Source organism: Abrus precatorius, unplaced genomic scaffold, assembly GCF_003935025.1.
Source record: "Abrus precatorius isolate BTA unplaced genomic scaffold, Abrus_2018 Scaffold9, whole genome shotgun sequence".
Taxonomy (NCBI): domain Eukaryota; kingdom Viridiplantae; phylum Streptophyta; class Magnoliopsida; order Fabales; family Fabaceae; genus Abrus; species Abrus precatorius.
Genome location: NW_020874439.1, coordinates 10299383 through 10319593, shown reverse-complemented (window position 1 = coordinate 10319593; position 20211 = coordinate 10299383). Strand labels below are relative to the sequence as shown.

The 20211-nt window shown below is 28.6% G+C and overlaps 2 protein-coding genes across 2 annotated transcripts; both read left to right on the top strand.

Moving 5' to 3' along the window:
• The first annotated feature begins 9599 nt into the window (after window positions 1–9599).
• On the top strand, window positions 9600–11273 carry LOC113851620 (metallothionein-like protein 1). Its single transcript, XM_027482155.1, has 2 exons — window positions 9600–9765; window positions 10820–11273. The coding sequence occupies exons 1-2, from the start codon at window positions 9701–9703 to the stop codon at window positions 10995–10997; spliced, it is 243 nt and encodes an 80-aa protein (XP_027337956.1). The 5' UTR covers window positions 9600–9700; the 3' UTR covers window positions 10998–11273.
• A 4028-nt stretch (window positions 11274–15301) lies between these two features.
• LOC113851621 (metallothionein-like protein 2) lies at window positions 15302–16432 on the top strand. The gene is made up of 2 exons (XM_027482156.1): window positions 15302–15443; window positions 15936–16432. The coding sequence occupies exons 1-2, from the start codon at window positions 15379–15381 to the stop codon at window positions 16108–16110; spliced, it is 240 nt and encodes a 79-aa protein (XP_027337957.1). The 5' UTR covers window positions 15302–15378; the 3' UTR covers window positions 16111–16432.
• The last annotated feature ends 3779 nt before the right edge of the window (window positions 16433–20211 follow it).

Sequence of the window (20211 nt, the reverse complement as noted above, 5' to 3'; positions counted from 1 at the left end):
AAAGTGAAAAATAAATGAAGGTTGATCCATTCTAGGATCATATCCTTGGTAGAATGATAGGGAAGATTGCTCTGTTAGGACTTTGATTAATTTTAATAATTCTAATTTAGTTTTCATTCAAAATTGACAAGAATATGTAACCATTTCTTTTTTAATTATTCTGAATTTATAATATTTTGATAAGTCTTGTTGTAAATAATAATTTGAAGTGTAATTAACTACTTTTAATTTGTAGTTTCCATTCAATTTTAGATAGAAATTTACTCTACTGAAAGGTAGTGTTGTTCATTTTTTTTTTTTTCATAAGCATGTAATATGAATTAAATCAATTGCCAAGATGTAAATTTTTAGTTTTTACTCTATTTATAAATTAAAAATTTTGAAACTATTTCTTGTAGTAATTTGAATACCTTTTAGTTTTCATAAACTAAATAAAAGAAATGTAAGTTCTATATTTTGTTCGATTCTTTAAGCTATAAATACAAAAGAAATTCACTTCATTTCCCTTCTTCATTATAAATTATTATCTATATGGAATAAGAATTTAAGGATGTTACAAAAAGGAGTATTAAGTGTTGTATCCACAGGAACTTTTAATAAGATTTTCAATCCTTAATTACTCAGTTATTAAAGAACACAAATAAAGGAATTATGATGATAATTTTGCTTAGATGAAAAATAGCAAATAAAAAGGAAACAGATTTCAAGAATTAAAATCTAGAAAATGGGGTTAAGTAAATTCAGATGAATAAAGCGAGTACCTAGATTATAAATCCTCCTACATCTAAACAACTAGATTCTTCCCTCAACTACTTAACTTTAATCACTTAGAGCTGCAGGAATTCCTAAGATAAGCCGATATCTTTCTCAAGGATAATGGCTCCTAATCATTAGTTGATTAACTGAAATCTCTTCCTTAATTAACACCCCCTAGGTTGCATTAAATTTGATTTATGAATTCTACTATTAGGGTTGTTCCTAATACATAAGAATTATGTCATTCTATTTGTTGCATTCAAGTATTTTCAAATGAGCAATGATCAATTCATGCTAAATTTCTACTCAAAACTAGAAACATGAAAATAAGATAGGAGATAAACTGAATCATTAACCAACAAGCAAAACTACTCAATTAAACTAAAAAGAAAACAAAACTTGAAATAGTTTGAAAGAGAATTCTAGAAAAGGATTCATTACATCTAGGTACTCAAAAAGGAATTAGAAATTAAACATAGAGAAACTACAATTTAAGAGTAGAAAATAAAAAGAAAGTCTTGTTGTTATCCTCAATTGTAGTCGTCACTATTTTCTTCCTTCAAAAAGGTCCCCCTAGGTTTTTACATATCCCCTTTTTATATTGGCAGCCCCTTTCTCATTTCCTCGTAGATGCACAAATCTGATGCACATCAATCTACACTCCCACATACACGACCGTATACTAGTAAGGATAAGTTCTTTCCTTACGACTGAAACACAATCAAAACAATAACAACACATCAGAAATATTACAACACATATAATTCAACCATATAGTCAATTAATATTTCTTTCTCAATTATGCACTTCCTCATGCATTATGATCACATATATTTAATGCCTCCACTTTATGAGGTCTTACACATATAGGTAAATAGTTGTCAGTTAGCCTATACACACCCAGATACAACGTATACAATAACGAGTCCCTAAGCAAAGGTATAGTCAGCAGTCTAGTTAAGAAATGAGTATGAGGTCATGTAACACATTTTCTTACAAATAGACTATGTACAAATGCGCGAATGTTGTTCAGCACCTTATATTTCCTCCATATTTCCAAAATTGTCTCTGAATTCTATACTCTCAGTATATATTTATAACTATTCACACTAATTTCTTCATCATTTCTTTTCACCTCATTTTCATGATTCAACTAAAAAGGTAATGCTTACTCAAAACACTTATGGACTAAGTCCTTATCATATATATTACAGAAATATAGTATAATCACTCCAAACCAATCAACATATTTCACCAACTTTTTCACTATAGTTAAATAACATTCATTCATATATTTTCAAGCAAGAAACACACCATAGCACTCTTGTGAGCACAAAAATATTTACTATGCTATAATGATTAGATAGAACTCTACTTACCTCAAAATGAAGATTTGGAAGAAAATTTTTGAAAGGTGTCATCCAAGGGACTAAGTTCTTTCTATATATCACAATAGAGAGCATTTTTTTGAGAAAATAGAAAGAATAGAAAAGGGGTTGGAGATCTAGCCTCCAAAAAACTTACATAGATTTTGATTGAAACGAAAGTCCAAGTCCAAATTCAAAGCAGGCTTGAGGTTTAAGGGAGGTTTCTCTGAGAAGGAAAGGTAAAGGAATTGAGAGAAAATGAGAGAAAGTTAGTTGTATTATAATGCAAGTTTTAGTGTCAAAGCCTGTATATTTATATGTATATTGGTCCTATTAAATTATGTTGCATATACTTGGATTATATGAAATTTCATATGCTGGATTGTAAATGGGTGAGTGGTGCAGTTGCTGGGTGAAAGTTGTGTGTTGCTGTGATGTTCGGTTGTTTGTTCAATAAGACTAATAGCGAGGGTTTTGATTGGATATTAAGTGTCTTATATGTGTGTTTTGATGTGAGAGTATAGCAAAGCCCTTTTCATTTTACAACCTTCATTATTTTGCCTTATTCTTAGGAATATAGAGTTTTGAGTGCAAGGTTTCTCGCTCAAGCAATATTGGTTTGTGCTGATTTGAGCATTCTAGAGCGATCTCGCTCAAGTGAGATAAGATAAGACCTTCCCAACTGTCCTCTCACCTAGGCGAAAAAGGATCTCACTCAGGCAAAAAAGGATCTTGCTCATGAAAAAAGCAACCTTGTTTAAGTGAGAGTAACTCACTCAGGCAAAGAGTCGCAGGAAAAATTGCAAGCTCTCAGGACCCATTCTCTTCCAGACGAGATGCAACTCACTCAGACGAGATGCAACTCACTCAAGCGAGATGTCACTCGCTAAAACAAGAATAGCAGAAATTTTGGTAGTTCTATTGTGTGGTTTTCTTACCCAGGCGAGTGTGAACTCACTCTAGCGAGAGTAGAGCTTGCTCAAGCAAGAGCATACAGATCCAAAAGGGTATTTAAGGAACCTCAACACAGAAAAACCCCCATTTCTCACCATGTAGCTTTCCCTTTCGTTTTTTTCTCTATTTTCTCGTCTTCTCCTCTTAGAGTAAACCTTCTTGAAGCCAAATTTCTTCCTGATCCAAGTGAGAGCATCTATCTCATCAAGATCTAGGTGAGTTTCTGGAGCCCAGTTCTCCGTCTTCACTTCTTATACTTTGTTTTCTCTTTTTCAAGAGTTTTCTACCATGTCTTTCTAAGTATATCTGAATCGTTCAAGTTGTATTCCATATCCGAACATTGGATCTATCTCTTTGAAACTCACGAGAAATACGATCTTAGAAACCTATTCTAGGTAAGGGGAGTTTACTTGAGCTGGCTTTACCCATTTACTAGATGCTAAGATACCTATATGTACAACTTCATCTTAGCTGAGAATAAGTTAATGCATGAATAAACCCTAGGGAAGAATCTCGAGTAAGCATGGCTGAGTGGATTGATTGCAGTTAGTGGATGTATTGAGCTGATGCATGTGATGAGGTTTTTTTGTTGTTTTGTGATGGTACGAAACGATCTCTACTTGAGACAAATGTTTAAAACTATTGTGATAGGACATAACATGCTACGAAAATATTTGATTAATACTGCGAGCTGCTTGGCTTTGTCATGAATATATATATATATATATATATATATATATATATATAGGTATATTGCTGAGACTGGTTGATAAGTGCTGTGAAATAATGTGTTTGAATGCTTAATATATTGTTGTGTTGCCTAATGTGAACTTGTATCATTCTAAAGTTGAGTTATGTGTTTAGGTGGTTAGACATGTAATGATAAGAGCCGAGTTACGAGTTTAGATAGTTAGACCTGAAACGATAAGAGCCGAGTTACGTGTTTAGGTAATTAGACATGTAACGATATAAAGACTGAGTTGTGCCTTATCTAGATCTAGATACTAGGATGGGTCGCTTCCAAACCAAAAAACTAAATTAATGTATTGGATAGGCTAGGAATGGGCTGAACATGCTACATTAACTTGCTGAGATTACTGTGTTGTTTGCTGAGCATGGAATGAGTTTAAGGACTGCATTGTTTTGCTGAGCATTTTGATGTATTAAGTTGTATATACATAAATTAAATTTTATTGATTTTTTTATTATGATTGTTTGTTGTGTAAGCTCACTCTTGTATTTTGTTTGTGTTGGCGTGTGTGCGGCGATGACCGTACTATGGTATGTGAGTAGAAGTGACAAGTGAAACGTCCACTTTCCTTGTTGGAAAGCCTGACTAAGGATTGGTTCAAATTGAAGATTTTAAGATTTGTAACTTTATTTTTGTCAGTCTAATTTTTAATGTGAATCTAGGCTATTTAGCTACAATTTTTAAAAACTATAATTTTAATTATAAGTTTGTTTTGAACTCCGTAGCGAGTAACTCCTATAGAAATGTTATTAAAGAACAAATATATATATATATATATATATATATATATATATATAATTTTATGATTATGCCTTGAAATCCTATTTTATCAATGAAATGATTATCTTTTTTTATTTTCTGTTAATTCATCTAAGTTAAATCCTGATTCTTTTTAAAATGCCAAAAAATTTTATGCAAGATTTAATTAAACAGTGTGTCACATAACTTTCTCAAAAAGAGGATGTGACATTTAGTTGTTGAGTTTTATGAAAATTAGAAATAATATATATTTAAAGTTTTATGAAAATGTGCTTGAGACTTTATTCTACCATTGAAGTGTTGATTCTTTTTAAATGAATAAAGTTATACAGGTTAAATAGGATAATATGTCACATGTTTTTTCTAATTTATCAAATTTAATTTTAAGAAAAATGTATTTATTTCAAAATTTTCAATAATATTAATTACTATATTTTTAATTATATCCTCATTTTATCTTAATATTCAAATATTTCACACTTTTATTATAAATGAGATAGAAATAAGAGTGCATTAAAAAATTAAAAATATTTAATATATATGAATAAATAATAAGCTGTTATTTTCTGTTTATTATTTTTAAAATATTAAAATAAAAATAATGTTATATTTTTTTATAAATTTTATTATTTCATTCTACTTAAATAAAAATATTATTACATTTAATATTTAAAATATAAAATTATTTAAAAAAATTCATTTGATGAGTGGGAGAATTAGTATAAAAATATTGTAAAAAAGTTTGCAATTATTTTTAAAATAATAAAATCTCAGTTATTATATTTTAGAAAATGTTAAAATTTTAGTACTTAGAAAAGTAATGTTATTAAAATGAATAAAGTTTGCCTTATGTAACATCCTAATTTTATGTAATACAATAATAGTAAAATTTCGTAATTAAATGGAAAATGAGATAACTTTTTAGTTACCGGTTAAATATAGCAATAAAATTATTATATATTCCATTCATTTTGCTCAATTGTACAAAACTTTGAATAACGAATCAATAATGATTAAACATAATCTGAAGAAGAAGCATTAAAATATATGAACATACATTGTTCTCATAATATACATAATGTTAATGTTTACAAAATATTCATTAAAATACAATAAAATACATTAGGATTTCATTTCCAACATTTACAAAATACAAAACATAATGAGTCCTACTGAGCAGCCTATCCATCATGTGACCAAAGAGACACTAGTCATCCTCATGTCATCACTCTATCATCGCAATATCTTCAGAATCAAAGTTGTCATCTGATCCGAGATATACGTCACCAAGGTCCGCAGTAACCTGGGTAACAATAATCCGCTCAAACCTCCAATGAGATGGTCTTCCAAGATAATCATGGTCACGGTACATGAACAAATACGTCAAAGCTGTTGGGGTCCTTACGGTGCCGGAAAAGATATATACATAAAGGGTATGATGGATTCTACTTATAGGGAAATCAAAAGGAATACTATAAGCTAATTTTATTTCTATCACAATAATGTCACTAGGTACATCACTTTCATATACAACAATCCTAAAGAAACAAAGTCGCTGGTGCTCATTAAATACATAATTTAACCTATTATTTACAAAACTATCTACTAATCTAATCCTCTCGAAGGATGTTGTCATCCTGATTTCCTGAAATGGTTATGTAAGGATGAGTCTCTATTTTCATTACTAAACATACAATCACAATAATTCAATAATACAGATAAAGCAATCATACAAGCATCATACAAGATTATTAATACCCTAATTTATTCTACTTAAGTTCATTACTACTAATACTTTCCTTTTCACATTTCACTGCCCTTGGGATCCCTCGAGGTCTTCCTTAGCATAGATAGTCGCTGGATAGCCACAACTACACGGATACAACATGTGCCGACCCGGCTCCTTTTAGCAAAAGCATGGTCAGGAGTATTAGTCAGGAAACGAGTGTGAAGCCTATGGTGCTCCTGCTCTCATTTGTTTTGCGCAATTCAAGAAGAGCATCCACTACCCTCATTTCTCCAAGACTTCTCAGTCATCTCCATCTTCCACACTTTTAGTGTACATCTGAACTATCCATACTCATCCTTATCATATTTCATTCTCATTTTATTTCTCTTTCCATATTTCCCATCTCATCTCTATATTTCTCATTATCTATTTATTAACATATTATTCGTGTTTTTATCTCTTTCTTTTACTCTAGTTCATTATTATATCATACATAAATCAATCATTGCTGATAGTTAGTTCCCTCGGACTCAGTCCACCATGTACATACATATATAGTCAAAATAAAAAATCATACACATCATCAAACATCACAAAACAGGATTCAAATATAACAAAAACATGTTTTCATCCAGCATATACTTAAAATCATACACTTCATCACAATATCTTCATGAATACAAGCATACCACTTTCTTAGTAACAAATAGAGCTCTTTTTACCTTGAAATGAAGGTTTAGTAAAGGGTTTTTAAGGGATCTTACTCAAAAGGATGAGTTCTTCCTAAATATCATAAGAGTTTCTATTTAGAGGAAGAAGAACAAGAAAATAACCAAGGAAATGGAGAACCAAGCTCTAAAAACTTACCAAAGAACAAGGCAAGTGACCTTCCAAGCTTTGATCGGAGAAAAGTTGAGGTTTTTCAAGGATTTGCTGAGAAAATGAGGAGAGAACATATGAGGGTCGTGACTTGAAAAGTTTCTTAACTTAGAAACCCTTAAATACCCTTTAACTCGTGATATTCTCGCTATAGCGAGACCTTCTCTTGCTACAGAGAAAAAATCAGATAAAATTACACTTTGTTGTCTGTCATTCTAACTACAGCGAGAGCTCCTCTCTATGTCTGGTTCTGGAGGCTGATTTCTCGCTATAGCAAGCGATTCTCGCTATAGTGAGACCTTCTCTCGCTACAGCAAAAAAACCAGATAAAATTACACTTTGTTATCTGTCATTCTAGCTACAGCGAGAGCTCCTCTCTATAACGAGAGCATCAGAATGTCTAGTTCTGGAGGCTGATTTCTCGCTACAGCGAGACACATCTTGCTACAGATAAAAATCTTGCAACTTAAACATCTAAAACTCTTCTAATTTTAAGCAACATACATTAACAACTCATACCAAATACAAAACTAATAAATAATAAAAATAGGGATGTTACACCTTAATTATTTTTATATTTTAAAAGAAATTAATTTTATTTATTAATATAGAAAAATCTTAATTTTTTTCTTAAAAAATCTTGCATTTTAACTCATAATTGCTTAAACTTCTTTATCTATATCTTAACTGTTTTATTTTTAAGTTTAATTAAATTTTTTTCATATTTTAATTTTAGTTACTTATATTTAGTTCTAATATTTTTTCAAGTATTAAATTAAGTCTTTTCTCCTATAATTTTGTTCAACAATGAATAAAAATATAATATATTGTTACCTTGTACGAATTTTTAATATATATATATATATATGTATATATATATATATATATGTATATATATATATATATATATATATGTATATATATATATATATATATATATTAATTATGGAATGAAATTTTGATGCGATAGATTTAATTTAAATAACTAAAAAAGTTACATAAATTGAATATAAGTAATTAAAATTAATAAAATCACACATATAAATTGAAATACGAGGATAAAAAATACCATTAAATATTTTTATATAAGTTATCTCATATTTTATGATGATGAGATATGCCGAAATGATTTTACATGAATTCAGATATTATCTTTAGACATTTACAAGGCTTAAGTTTAATCAATTACAATTATAAAATTTTTAATTATTATTAAGTCCCAGTCTACATATGAATGCTAAATTGTCTTTGTATAAAATAAGTCGTGAGGATAATTTTAATTGGTGTCTCGATAATAACGATGTAAAATTATATTGACAAAAGCTTACATTTTATCAAGCTTTGTCTCTATACTTTGAGTACCATGTTTAATATTTTTTATTATTTATTACTCATTCAGCACTTCCATAATTGAACGTCTTGCTTGGATCTTGCAGAAGATCAAATTATCTATTCACCGTTTATTCCTAGACAAATGTTCATAGATAATCACTCATATGAGATGTTTTTTGTAGTCTTATCATAAACTTTGAATATATTTTTCAAATTATAAATAAGATTTGAAATATCTAAGCTTTTAGATAGTTAACATACAATCACAAAAGAGTACAAATACCTATAAGCTTGAATTTGTTCAATTCATGTCATTTCAATTTAACTTAACATTGCAAACCATATCAGTTCAACTAATTTGAGTATTTAATAGCTATTCAATCTCAGATTTTCTTGTTTCCCTCGTATAGTTGTGAATATACTGGTTAGTTGAAAGAAAATATCATAATAGTTGTCAATTTTTCACAATATATCTCACACTTGTTTTCCTCGTATAGTTGTGTAGCAAACTAAGACTTACCTTGTTATACGTCTTATATACAATTAATGTTATATTAATAATCATAAATTTAAGAAATGAAACTTTCAAAAGTAAAATTTAAATTTTTTAAAAATAATATATTTTATAAATATAAAAATAAGTATTTACAAATATCCAAAAAAAAATCTTATAAAATAATAAAGAAAATGATGAATGAATGAATTATGAATTTTATAGTTATTTAAAATTTTGAATAAAATGAACCCGATATTTGTCACACGTTACGTCTGACTTGGGAGAGCATGAAATGTAATGAAATAATATTGCGCAATGCGCATTTTTCAATAGATTTTGTATAATTAAAAATTTATAAAAAATTAAAGCACTTATTTTATAAAATAATTATTCTTAAAATATGTTTAAAGAGGGTAATTATTAGCGTTTCTTAAATTTAAGATGACAAATGATGAAAACGACGTCGACGTGGAACAAGTCCTAACAAAATAGTTATGCCCCTAGTGGCACAGGATAGAGACACGTGGACGTTCTAGATTTCACACTCTCTCCTCAGGCTCTTATATATACAGCTCAAGCTTCTGCGTTGAAACTCATTCCGGTGAGTGAAGTAAACCAGCAAACATCGTTTCTTTGCCTCGTATCTGTGTGTGTTGTGCTAGTATTCGATTTTGAGAATGTCTGGCTGTGGCAGTGGTAGCTGTAGTTGTGGAAGCAGCTGCAAGTGCGGCAGCGGCTGCAAGTAAGGAATCGCGTTTTTGTATCTTTCTTTGGTTACACAGAAGCTTTGGATTTCGATTTTTTCTTTCTTTTTTATTTTCATGGAATGTTTTGATTGGCTTTGTTGGTGCCCTTTTGGTTGATTTGTTAGAATCCTGTTTCTATGTGAGGCTCTGTCTGTGTCTCTGTTTTCTTTTTATCATTTTTCTTTTATTTGTCGGTGGAAATAATTTTGGGTGTTTTGGATTGGATTTTCGAGTACCCTTTTGACTGGGCTTTATGAAATTCGATGCTTTGTTTTGTTCTCTACGTAGGATTTTAAGGGTGCCTTTCTACTCTCTTTCAAGCTCTGCTTTCTTTCATGGCCTTCCTCTTTTCTCGCAATTTTTTTCTGGGTATTTTGATTGGCTTTTTGAATACCCTCTTGGATGAAGCTTATGAAATTCGATGCTTTATTCATCTTTCTGCGGCTTTGTTTTTTCTTTCGGTGTCTTTTCCTTTTTTCAATCTTTGCAAGAAAATTTTGTGGCAGTTTAAGCTAGAAAAATGTTTTATGAACGTTTAAAAGAAACACTAAAGGCATCTGTTTGTACCGTAAACGTTTTTTCTGTACGATAAGGATTTTTAAATAATTTAACTGTTTAAATTATGTTTATGCAAATTCTCTTTGATAAATTGTCTAACAACAAAATAGTACTTTTCTGTTTTCTTATGTTTTTTCGCATAGGTTTTACATGTTTCTAGTGATTTCACTGGGATGTTGATTTTTCAGAAAATTTTTCAGTCTTTGATTTCTCAAGATTTATTTTATATATAAATAAATCATTACTCTAAAAACAACTACGACTTTTTTTTATTATTCTTTTGAAAAGATACTAAATTTTAATTGTTGAACGTTATAAAAATTATATGATATTAATCTGGCGAGTGATTATAATTACATCTATTTCATATAGAAATAAAATTTTATTACAATTAAAACTATAAATGATGATCATTTCAGCACAAATAACATTTAATTTCCCCATATTTACAAGAACCATACGTTGATATGTTGTTTATCTTTTTCGTCGCAGCTGCAATAAGTACTCTGCAGACTTGAGCTATGTTGAGAAGACAACCACAGAAACTCTAGTTTTGGGTGTTGGTCCAGTGAAGAACCAATTCGAGGGTGCTGAAATGGGTGTTGAGGCTGAGAACGGTGGATGTAAGTGTGGATCAGACTGCAAATGCGACCCATGCAACTGCAAGTGAGGTGCAGATGAAAGCTTGAAGCAGAGATTGCAGCAATATATGTATCATCAGTGCACACTTAATAATAAGGAGTGTATGTTTGTGTGTTTGGTTTAAGAATATAAAGTCGCCATGGCTCACCTTCATCAAATTCAAATGTTCTAGGATTTGTTGCGGGTGTCTTAAGCTATGGTTGCTTTGCGTTTGGTTTGGGTTGTATTAATATATGTAATTTGAATTCCCAATCTCTGCTTGTACCGGAATACTATTTATATGAATAAAAAAGGTTTCTTAATATACTCCAATATATGGACCATTTTATTTAGTATGCATTTATAGACAGAAATCATTAAATAGTATTTTTTTTAATTAAAAATTATAGTCCTTAAAGCGATCAATATGTCAAAATTCTTTATCTAATCAAAATTTATAAGGTGCATTAAATTAAATTACACAGGCTAATAAAATAGTTGAGGTAAATTAATTTTTTTATTTTAAATTATTGTTATATGATAAATTTATCCTTGTTTAATATCATTTTATTTAATTTTACTATCAATATTTATCATAGTTAATTTTAATTTAAACTTTGCTAATTTTATATATTAATGAAAAATTTTAAAAAATATATGATAAATACTTCAGAAAAATTATAAAATATTTTATAAAGAGGATAGATATAACTTTCTAAAAATTGACTAATAAAGAAATACAAGAAAGAATATATTAAAAAGACTCCTTTACTGGGATAATAGGAGAAGATTAAATGAGATATTATGAAAAGAAATTAAGAAAAAATATAATTAAATTTTATTATTTCCTAAAAGTTTAACAATTTTTATATATTTTAACAAATTATCAATAAAAAGTTATTAAGAGGATAAGCAAAAATTGGTATAAGTTCAAAGCAGATCATGAATAATATAATTTTTGTGAATTATTTATATGATCTGTATGATAATTATAGCATGTATGATTCAAAGTAAAATTGCCTATATTTTTAGTGTGTGGTGTGACTTATATGCACTAATTTTTTTTTGTTTTGGAGCGTAATTATTAGGTGAAACTTATTAGTAGTTTTCATTTTTTAAATATATTTATGATTACATTTTTGTGGATTGTACATGTACTTTGAATTGTATGATTATTGATAATAATAGATTCCTTTGTTCTCTAAACTTAGAAGTATGTTTATCCTTTCTATTGTTTGTACTTGTATGTTTTTGGTCAAGTATAACTGAGAGAAATATAGAATATGTTTGCAAAAAGATATGTCAAAATAGAGTATTCTATGCGAAAAATTTAAACCTATGATGAGTTTGTTAGAAATAAAGATGAGCCTATAAATGAAACCAATTAAAACTTTATCGAGTGAATAATGAAGATTGTCTATTGTATTCATATTTTGGTCTAATTACAACCGTGTGAGGAGTGACTCTATTTTCCTTAGTCTTATATCTATTTTTGAATACAAATAAATTATTTAGTCTTATGCGTTGGAAGTATTTACATTATAAATTGCGTGATGTTATTGTTTGATACTTGTGTGTGTTTAGTTGTTTCTACTACAAAAATGCAAGTTTGCATGTTAAGTTCATGATTTCAAAATGGTTTTGATTAGGCATTATTAAGACATGTCATGCTTGCTTTGTGTTGGGTTTTTATTTAAAGGGCTTTATATGATAGAAATTTTATAGTTTTAAAGGGTGTGTTAATATTATTTATAACATTTATATAATTTATTTACTTTTTTATGAACTTAATATGAGTTATCTAATTTTAGTAATCCCTTTAGACTACTAATAGAAAATAATATGAATTTGATAAGTGAAAATCAGGTTTAGGCCCACTATAGGATAATGGGAAGGTTTAAAATAGAAAGAATGGTCATAGTACTCAATGTACCAAATCTAAAAGGATTTAATCTCTTCTCACTCATGTCTATTAGAGGAATATGATGATTTGGTTGAGGAAGATCATTGCGCAAAAAATTCTCATTCTGCTGCATTTATTTCATTAAGTTTTATGGATCCAAGTATTCTTAAAACTTTCTACTTCTTTCTGCAATATGACATATAAGGTATATTTATTTATATGGAGTTCTATAAAAATTTAAAATAAAAAAGATTCCTACATCATAAGCTATTTGAAACAAAAAAAAGCGAGAGAAAGAAATTAAGTACACATTTTTTTAAGTAATTGCATAAGTGGGGATCTAATAGAGTGAGAGTGTCACAATGGACCTTATTCTCCTTTAACAAATAACATATCATTCAAACATATACGATGTTTTTAAGCATTTCAGAAAGGATGAACTTTACAATATACTAAAAAAGGTAAGCAAATTAAATTAACACATATATAATTAATACAATATACAACAAAAAATAGAAACCAATATATAACTTTTTAATTTAGGCATGAATTTAATCGAGTAAAATAGGTATTTATAACCAACAACCCAAATCACTAAAATTTTAATAAATTTATTAAATTATCAAATTATAATATTTTGTAGCAACTTAATTAACCAATCTAATATTAATGAATTACATTTTTTTCTAATCATAATTTTGAATTATTCTCACTCTACACAAAAGGCATATTAAATAAAAATAGTACTGAATAAGATATAATAACAAGATACTAGTCCAAGGACATTTTTAAGAAGGAAAAAATCAAAACACTTCATATTTTTAATAAATAATTATAATACAAATAATATGTTAAAAAACATAAAATTTTAGTACACAAACTAACATTTAACACTACTTTTATAGGCAATAGAGTTGGTTCTTGATGATCTCTTAAAATTGGTGAATATTTATTGTTACTAACAAATAAAAAAATAGAAATGAGGAAAATTGTATTTATTTATCAATTATTTTATATATATAGAATTTGCCTTAGTTAATACTTAATTTTCTTTTAGTCTTTTAAAAATCGGTTCTCATATTTGAAACTTTAGGAGTAGTATTACTTACCAACCTAATTTATTTTACTTTTTCATTAGAATTGATTTTTATTTGCATAATTTATTCTATATTTTATTGAACTCTCATCTTGTAGTTAGTTATATGCTATAAATATTTTAATCATATTTATTGTAATGCTTTTAAATAGATCAGAATATTATCAAAAGTTTAGTCTTTGATGGATGAAATTATTCTAATGATTTGTACAAATAGCTACTATTATAAATACATCATTGTATGAGATTATTTGGACTACAAGTATGTTGCAGAGTGAGCTGCCTTACAATGTTTAAGTAGTGTTTTTAGATGCTTAGAACAAAGGAAAGTAACTTTGGTAGGTTCAAGAAGGAAGGAATGGAAACTTAGGGTGAAATAATGGTTTTGAAGCCTTTAAAATAAATGCATTCTCAAGTAGCATATTAAGCCATAAAAAATGGAGGTAAGACAAGAATAATGAAAAGGGAAACAAAATCTTAGAGTCAACATTAAATCAAACTATTATAATTTATGATTTTATCATGAGAAAATTGTAACTTATAATAAAATAGATTGTATTCATGGAAATAGGTAATTTTGACCTCTATTTATTTCTATTTTGAGTTGTAGTAGGGTTGAGTGCAGCCGGGTTTAGGCCAAAATCACTAAATCCGAAGGCAACTGTCAGGAGATTAATTTGATCTAGTTCTATCTGATTGGGGACAAAAATATTTAGGTGGATTTGCATCGATTTTTCTTGTAGTTGGTAGCTTTCTTGCTTCAACACAAGGGGATCCATATGATGATGTTAGATCCTTAGACAAAGACACACCCATTTTTTTATAAATACTATATTAGAAATTAATATTTTAACCAAATTTAATAATGAAACATACGACATAAATATATCCCAAAAATGAAATATTTTTTTTTTTTTTAAAGCTTTGACTTAGCGGATAACACTTCACAATAATTCCGTGCAATAAATAAAGGTGCACACTGCTCTTAATAAGGACATAATCATATTAAATAAGATTTCCTCAAATACTCGTTAAGTAACACTCAATGTTATTAAACCTTCTCTAAATGGCGAACCTTTACGTGCGTATTTCTTTATTAAGATGTATATTTGATTATAAAACAATATTTGAATTTAATTTTAATATATATTTTAATTATATTTAATAATTTAAAATTATTTAAAATCCATTTATTTTTATTTTTGAAACTCAAGATAAACATAAATGTACGTGGAGAGAAGGCAGGTATTGGTTTAGGATGCGGGATGTGATGATGACACGTGGACGTTCGAGATGTGACCTTTACACCTCTCAGCCTCATTATAAGCAGGGTCACGGTTGCTTCACGGATACTCGTTCCAGTCAGTAGAGTCATCACTTCCTTGTTTGTTCTGCGTCATCATCGTAGTTTCTGTTTGTTTGCATCTGAGAATGTCTTGCTGCGGTGGTAACTGTGGCTGTGGAAGCGGCTGCAAGTGCGGTAGCGGCTGTGGAGGGTAAGGGTTTCGATCCTCTTCGCTATTTCTTTGTTTTCTCGGATGTCAGAATTTTCCTATTTAGGGGGGAAAGTTTGTTCTGGGTTTTAATTAACTTTTTGCCTACCCTTTTGGCTTAATTGTGTGAAATTTTATGCTTTATTTCTCTTCCTACACGGGTTCTCTTGCTTTTAATGGTTGGATTCTTCTTTTGGAATTTGTTCTTTTTTTTTTTTTTTCTCTGGGAAAATTTTTCTGGGTTTTTTCATTGGCTTTCTGGATACCTTTTAGCTTAGTATCTAAAAATGATACTTTGATATACTGGGTTTTTTTTTTCCTTCTTCCGTGTCCCTTGAAATACCCATTTTTTCTGTCAATTGTCTTTTACCTTGCATGGTTCTTCAGATTTTGGGGTAAACTTTTGCGTGAAAGTTGATTTTTGTGTGTCTCAAGAATTATCCATTTTGTGCATATTTTCACACGCTCACTCACTTTTTTTCTTTTATGATACAGCTGCAAGATGTACCCAGACTTGAGCTATGCAGAGAAGACAACCACTGAGACTCTTGTTATGGGTGTTGCACCTGTGAAGGCCCACTTTGGGGGTGCTGAAATGGGCGTTGCTGCTGAGAATGGTGGCTGCAAGTGTGGATCAAACTGCACATGCGACCCCTGCAACTGTAAGTGAGATGCAGATGAAAGCTTGAAGCAGAGATGGCCCTTACTCCCATCGTCAGTGGCAGAAACAATAGTTAATTGTATGAGTGTGTGTGTTTGTTTTGTGTGCTTTGGTGTGACACCTTTTAGAGTTCTAAAATAAAGTGGCCATGGCTTGCCTTCAGCAAATTCAATTGTTCCGTTTGATTTGTTGTGGATGTCTCAAGCTATGGTTGCTTATGATATCTGTTTTGGTGGCTTTTGTATAAGCGTTAGCTAATAAATCTTTAGTCTTTGCTTATTAATGAAATAGTATTGGATTATGGAAAGAAAATTCTTATTTGATTTCCTCTTATGCTGGGAGCAATGTCAGCAAAATTTTGTTTTCCACACCTTATTAATACACTCATTGAAACTATCAACATGTATGAAAAATATTAAAAAAAAAGAAGTTTTTATTAAAAATGAGAAATTTATCATCTCAAAATAATAAAAAAATATTCCATTCATATTTATAGCAACTTAAAACATTTAACAGATTATACATAATGTTCTTTTAACACGTGTTTTTGATACATATTAAAAGATTAATTTTTTTAAAATATTAAAGAGCTTATTTTGTAAATTAATTTTCTCTTATACGGTGTTTTAATTGCTTTTAAAAAGTAGCTTAATTATATTTAAAAAATGTATGTTAGTGTCTATAAAAGATGAGAGAGGTTGAGAACAATTTTGGTTTGTGTTTTTTACTTCCCTTTCACACTTGGCGCAAGAGGGGAATGGAAGTAGCAGTTAAAGAAGTGAAGATTAGCACGGCAATGACAGAGATATTTTGTATTAGATATGAAATGAATGGGTTTGCAAGTTGATAAAAGTTGCGTGGGTTGGGAAAGAAGTGAATTATTAAGACCTTGGATTCTTTATAAGACGTCATTATAATGGACCCCTTGTGAGTGAGTCTATGTATTTTGCTCATTTGCTTCCATATAGACTCCAAATTATGAGTTTCATTTTCAGAGGGGTTTCTTCTCAATTATTGCTGGGACGGTCGACCTAGCCACGTGACTGCAAGCAATCTGCACCAAGCAAAAGAAAAGCAGACATATAAGGCTACTTTTAAGTTTTTCTTTTTGTTATTTTAATCTCTCTCTCTCTTTTTTATTAACTTGCAAAATATTTTAAATAAATTTTTAAAAAAATATTTTTTTAATTTTAGTAAAAACATAATATATTTTAGTAAAATTTTTGGCTTTTTTTTTTCTTTTTACCTTTCGTTCGTATACCCATGATTCATTTCTTTCTTCTATCGAGAATTGTTTAAAAAAAAAATATCACACATTTGGACGAACTTTTCAGTTAGATCTTAAAATGGTAAAAGAAGACAGAGGGTGTCACATTCTTATTTATTTATCCCATACAAGAGAGTTAAAAAATAATGATAGTATATTTATTTAAGATTATATAAACATGATTTTAGGCTTTTATAAATTAAGTTTGATTTATCAAGAAGAATAAAAAAAAATATTTTAATATTTTTCTTTACAATTTATATGCAAATATATTAGATAAATTATTATTATTTTAAAGAGGCTTATAAACATTTTTTTTAAAATGTTATTGCTTAAGTAAAATAATTTATGATAAAAATATGTTTAATATTTACACGGATGAGTATTTATTAAATTAAATATGCTTATTTAAATATTCTAATTATATAATTAGTATTTATTTAACTGATTTTGTAAAAATATTAGAATAAATTTTTTTAAAAGTATAATCGATTTTATTAGAGTAAGTTATTTATACTCACTAAACTATTTATTATAATTTTCATAAATCTAATGTAAACTCATTTAAGGATTTATTTTTACAAATAATTATATTATCTTAGTTCAATTAAGGTTATATATGTGTAAGACATTTATATTATTATCTATATAAAGACATTATACAGTAAATCAAGAAATTAATTAATTTATCAGCTAAGGTATTATATATATATATATATATATATATATTTATATATATATATATATATATATATATATAACTATAGATTTAATGCTCTTGACTATTCTTTTACATGCTAAATTCATATTAGGATTAGATTCAGTTGATTGATTTATTATCTAACTAGAAATATTTTAATATTACTTAAACATATTAAATATTTATTATATTAAAATTGATATTTACACTATCTATCTTATCTAATATATTTTACTTAGGAAACACTTAAATGTATTTTGGTACAATTTTATTTTGAAACTAAGTTACTATATGTAGAATGAACAAATCTAAAGAAAAAGTCCTTATGTAAAATTGCATTTAGTTAAATCTTTTACTGAACTCAGAATGAGTAAACATATAATAAAGAAAATTCCATAACAAAATAAAACCAAACAAATAAAACCCAACAAAAAAGAATGAGACAAATAATAGAAGGTAAAGACCTAAAGAGCCAAATAAGGAAGAAAAATAATAATAAAAAATATTCAAATCAACTAAATATTGAATTTTGTTAATATTATAAAACAATTTTTTATAACGACGCTAAAAATTTGTTTATGGATAAGTGTATTAATAAAAAATAATAAAAATGATTCTCATATTGAGTTTCCAGAATAGTATCCACAAAGCACTCCAGAATAGTTGCTAAGTATAGTTGTGCTTGTTGTTAAGCATGGCTATGCTAGTTGCTAAGTATGGCCTTGCTATTTGTGAAGCATGATCCTGCTAGTTGCTCATGCTTTCCATCAAATTTTCTTCGATTGCGACAACAATGCTTCTGCAATTCATTAGTAATTAATTTATGTTAAACTGCAAAAGTTAAGAAAGAAATTACTGTTTCCTTAAGTCTTTATTTTCTGTTTCTCATCTCATTTTTTTATAATGTCCTTTATTATATATGCTCACACGTTATAAGTCTCTTTCAGATTTCATGTTTGATCCAATGATTGTAAAGACTGTATTTAGATGAAAGAAAGAACTTAGAGAACAAAAGATGATAGACAGAAGAAAAACTACACAAAATTACTTTACACTCCCTTTCAGGAGGCAATCTCATTATATAACTCAACAAACTCTTTAGCCAAATATAATTCATATTGTATAACAGAGTCAAGTTACAAGTATATGACAACAAAACTTATTATAAAACTACTATCAATTGCTCTCCTTTTACTACACTATCTTACAAAGGAGAGATTATTGAGGCTTAAAATTTCCATTACTAGCCCCATCCATAAAATATCAGTTAGGTCTTGCCCTATTGTCTCCTGTGCGAGAGATTATTGAAGCTTAAAATTTCCATTACTAGCCCCATCCATAAAATATCAGTTAAGTCTTTCCCTATTGTCTCCTGTGCTTAGCCCTTGATATTTATCTTGTTTCTCATAATTATATGAAAACATCACACAAAATAGGAAGGGTGAGTACATGAAACCCATAAATTTATTTCATAAGGAAGTACATAATACTAATAAAATAATATTACTACTAATTAAGATTTCATGATTCATCAATTTTGATAGTTTTCCTTTTTATTTTCTCCATAAAGTAATTGATTATCCATTATTACTTTAATTTCACGGTTGAACAACTGGGAGTTCTATGCCTACAGCCTAGATAGTGCCATATGGTACATTGATCCTCTTAGGATCCTCATTCATTGTGCACATCACCAATCTTTGTGGTCATTTTTAATGGTGCACACTCAAACCAATAATGGGATGCACGAATGCTAATCAAGATAGCCCAACATTATTCCCTTATTGCGACACATAGTAGCTAGTCCTGGTCTCTTGCTAGTTCTCAGGTACCATACTATCCCCATTGGTAGTAACTTGACCAATATGCTTTTTGCCTCTTACCTATACTAGACATAGTTCAACCATTTTGTATAATAATAATAATAATTACAATTATTATTAGTATATTATGGATACTTCTTTTGTAACGCATCACTCATTCACTACTAGAAACACGCTTAATATAGACAGAATTTACAAAAGAATTTTTTTCGTTTGTATTATAGATGGTAAATCTGTTTATTTTATTTTATTTTTAAAGAAAACTGTCAGTAAATCTATTTGTATTACAGACCGAAAAAATTTGTTTGTAATTGGCTCGC

Coding starts and splice junctions, on each gene's coding strand:
- LOC113851620 (XM_027482155.1), top strand. CDS start 9,701: ATGTCTGGCTGTGGCAGTGGTAGCTGTAGTTGTGGAAGCAGCTGCAAG. Junction 9,766..10,819: donor AAGTGCGGCAGCGGCTGCAA/GTAAGGAATCGC, acceptor TTTTCGTCGCAG/CTGCAATAAGTACTCTGCAG.
- LOC113851621 (XM_027482156.1), top strand. CDS start 15,379: ATGTCTTGCTGCGGTGGTAACTGTGGCTGTGGAAGCGGCTGCAAGTGC. Junction 15,444..15,935: donor TGCGGTAGCGGCTGTGGAGG/GTAAGGGTTTCG, acceptor TTTATGATACAG/CTGCAAGATGTACCCAGACT.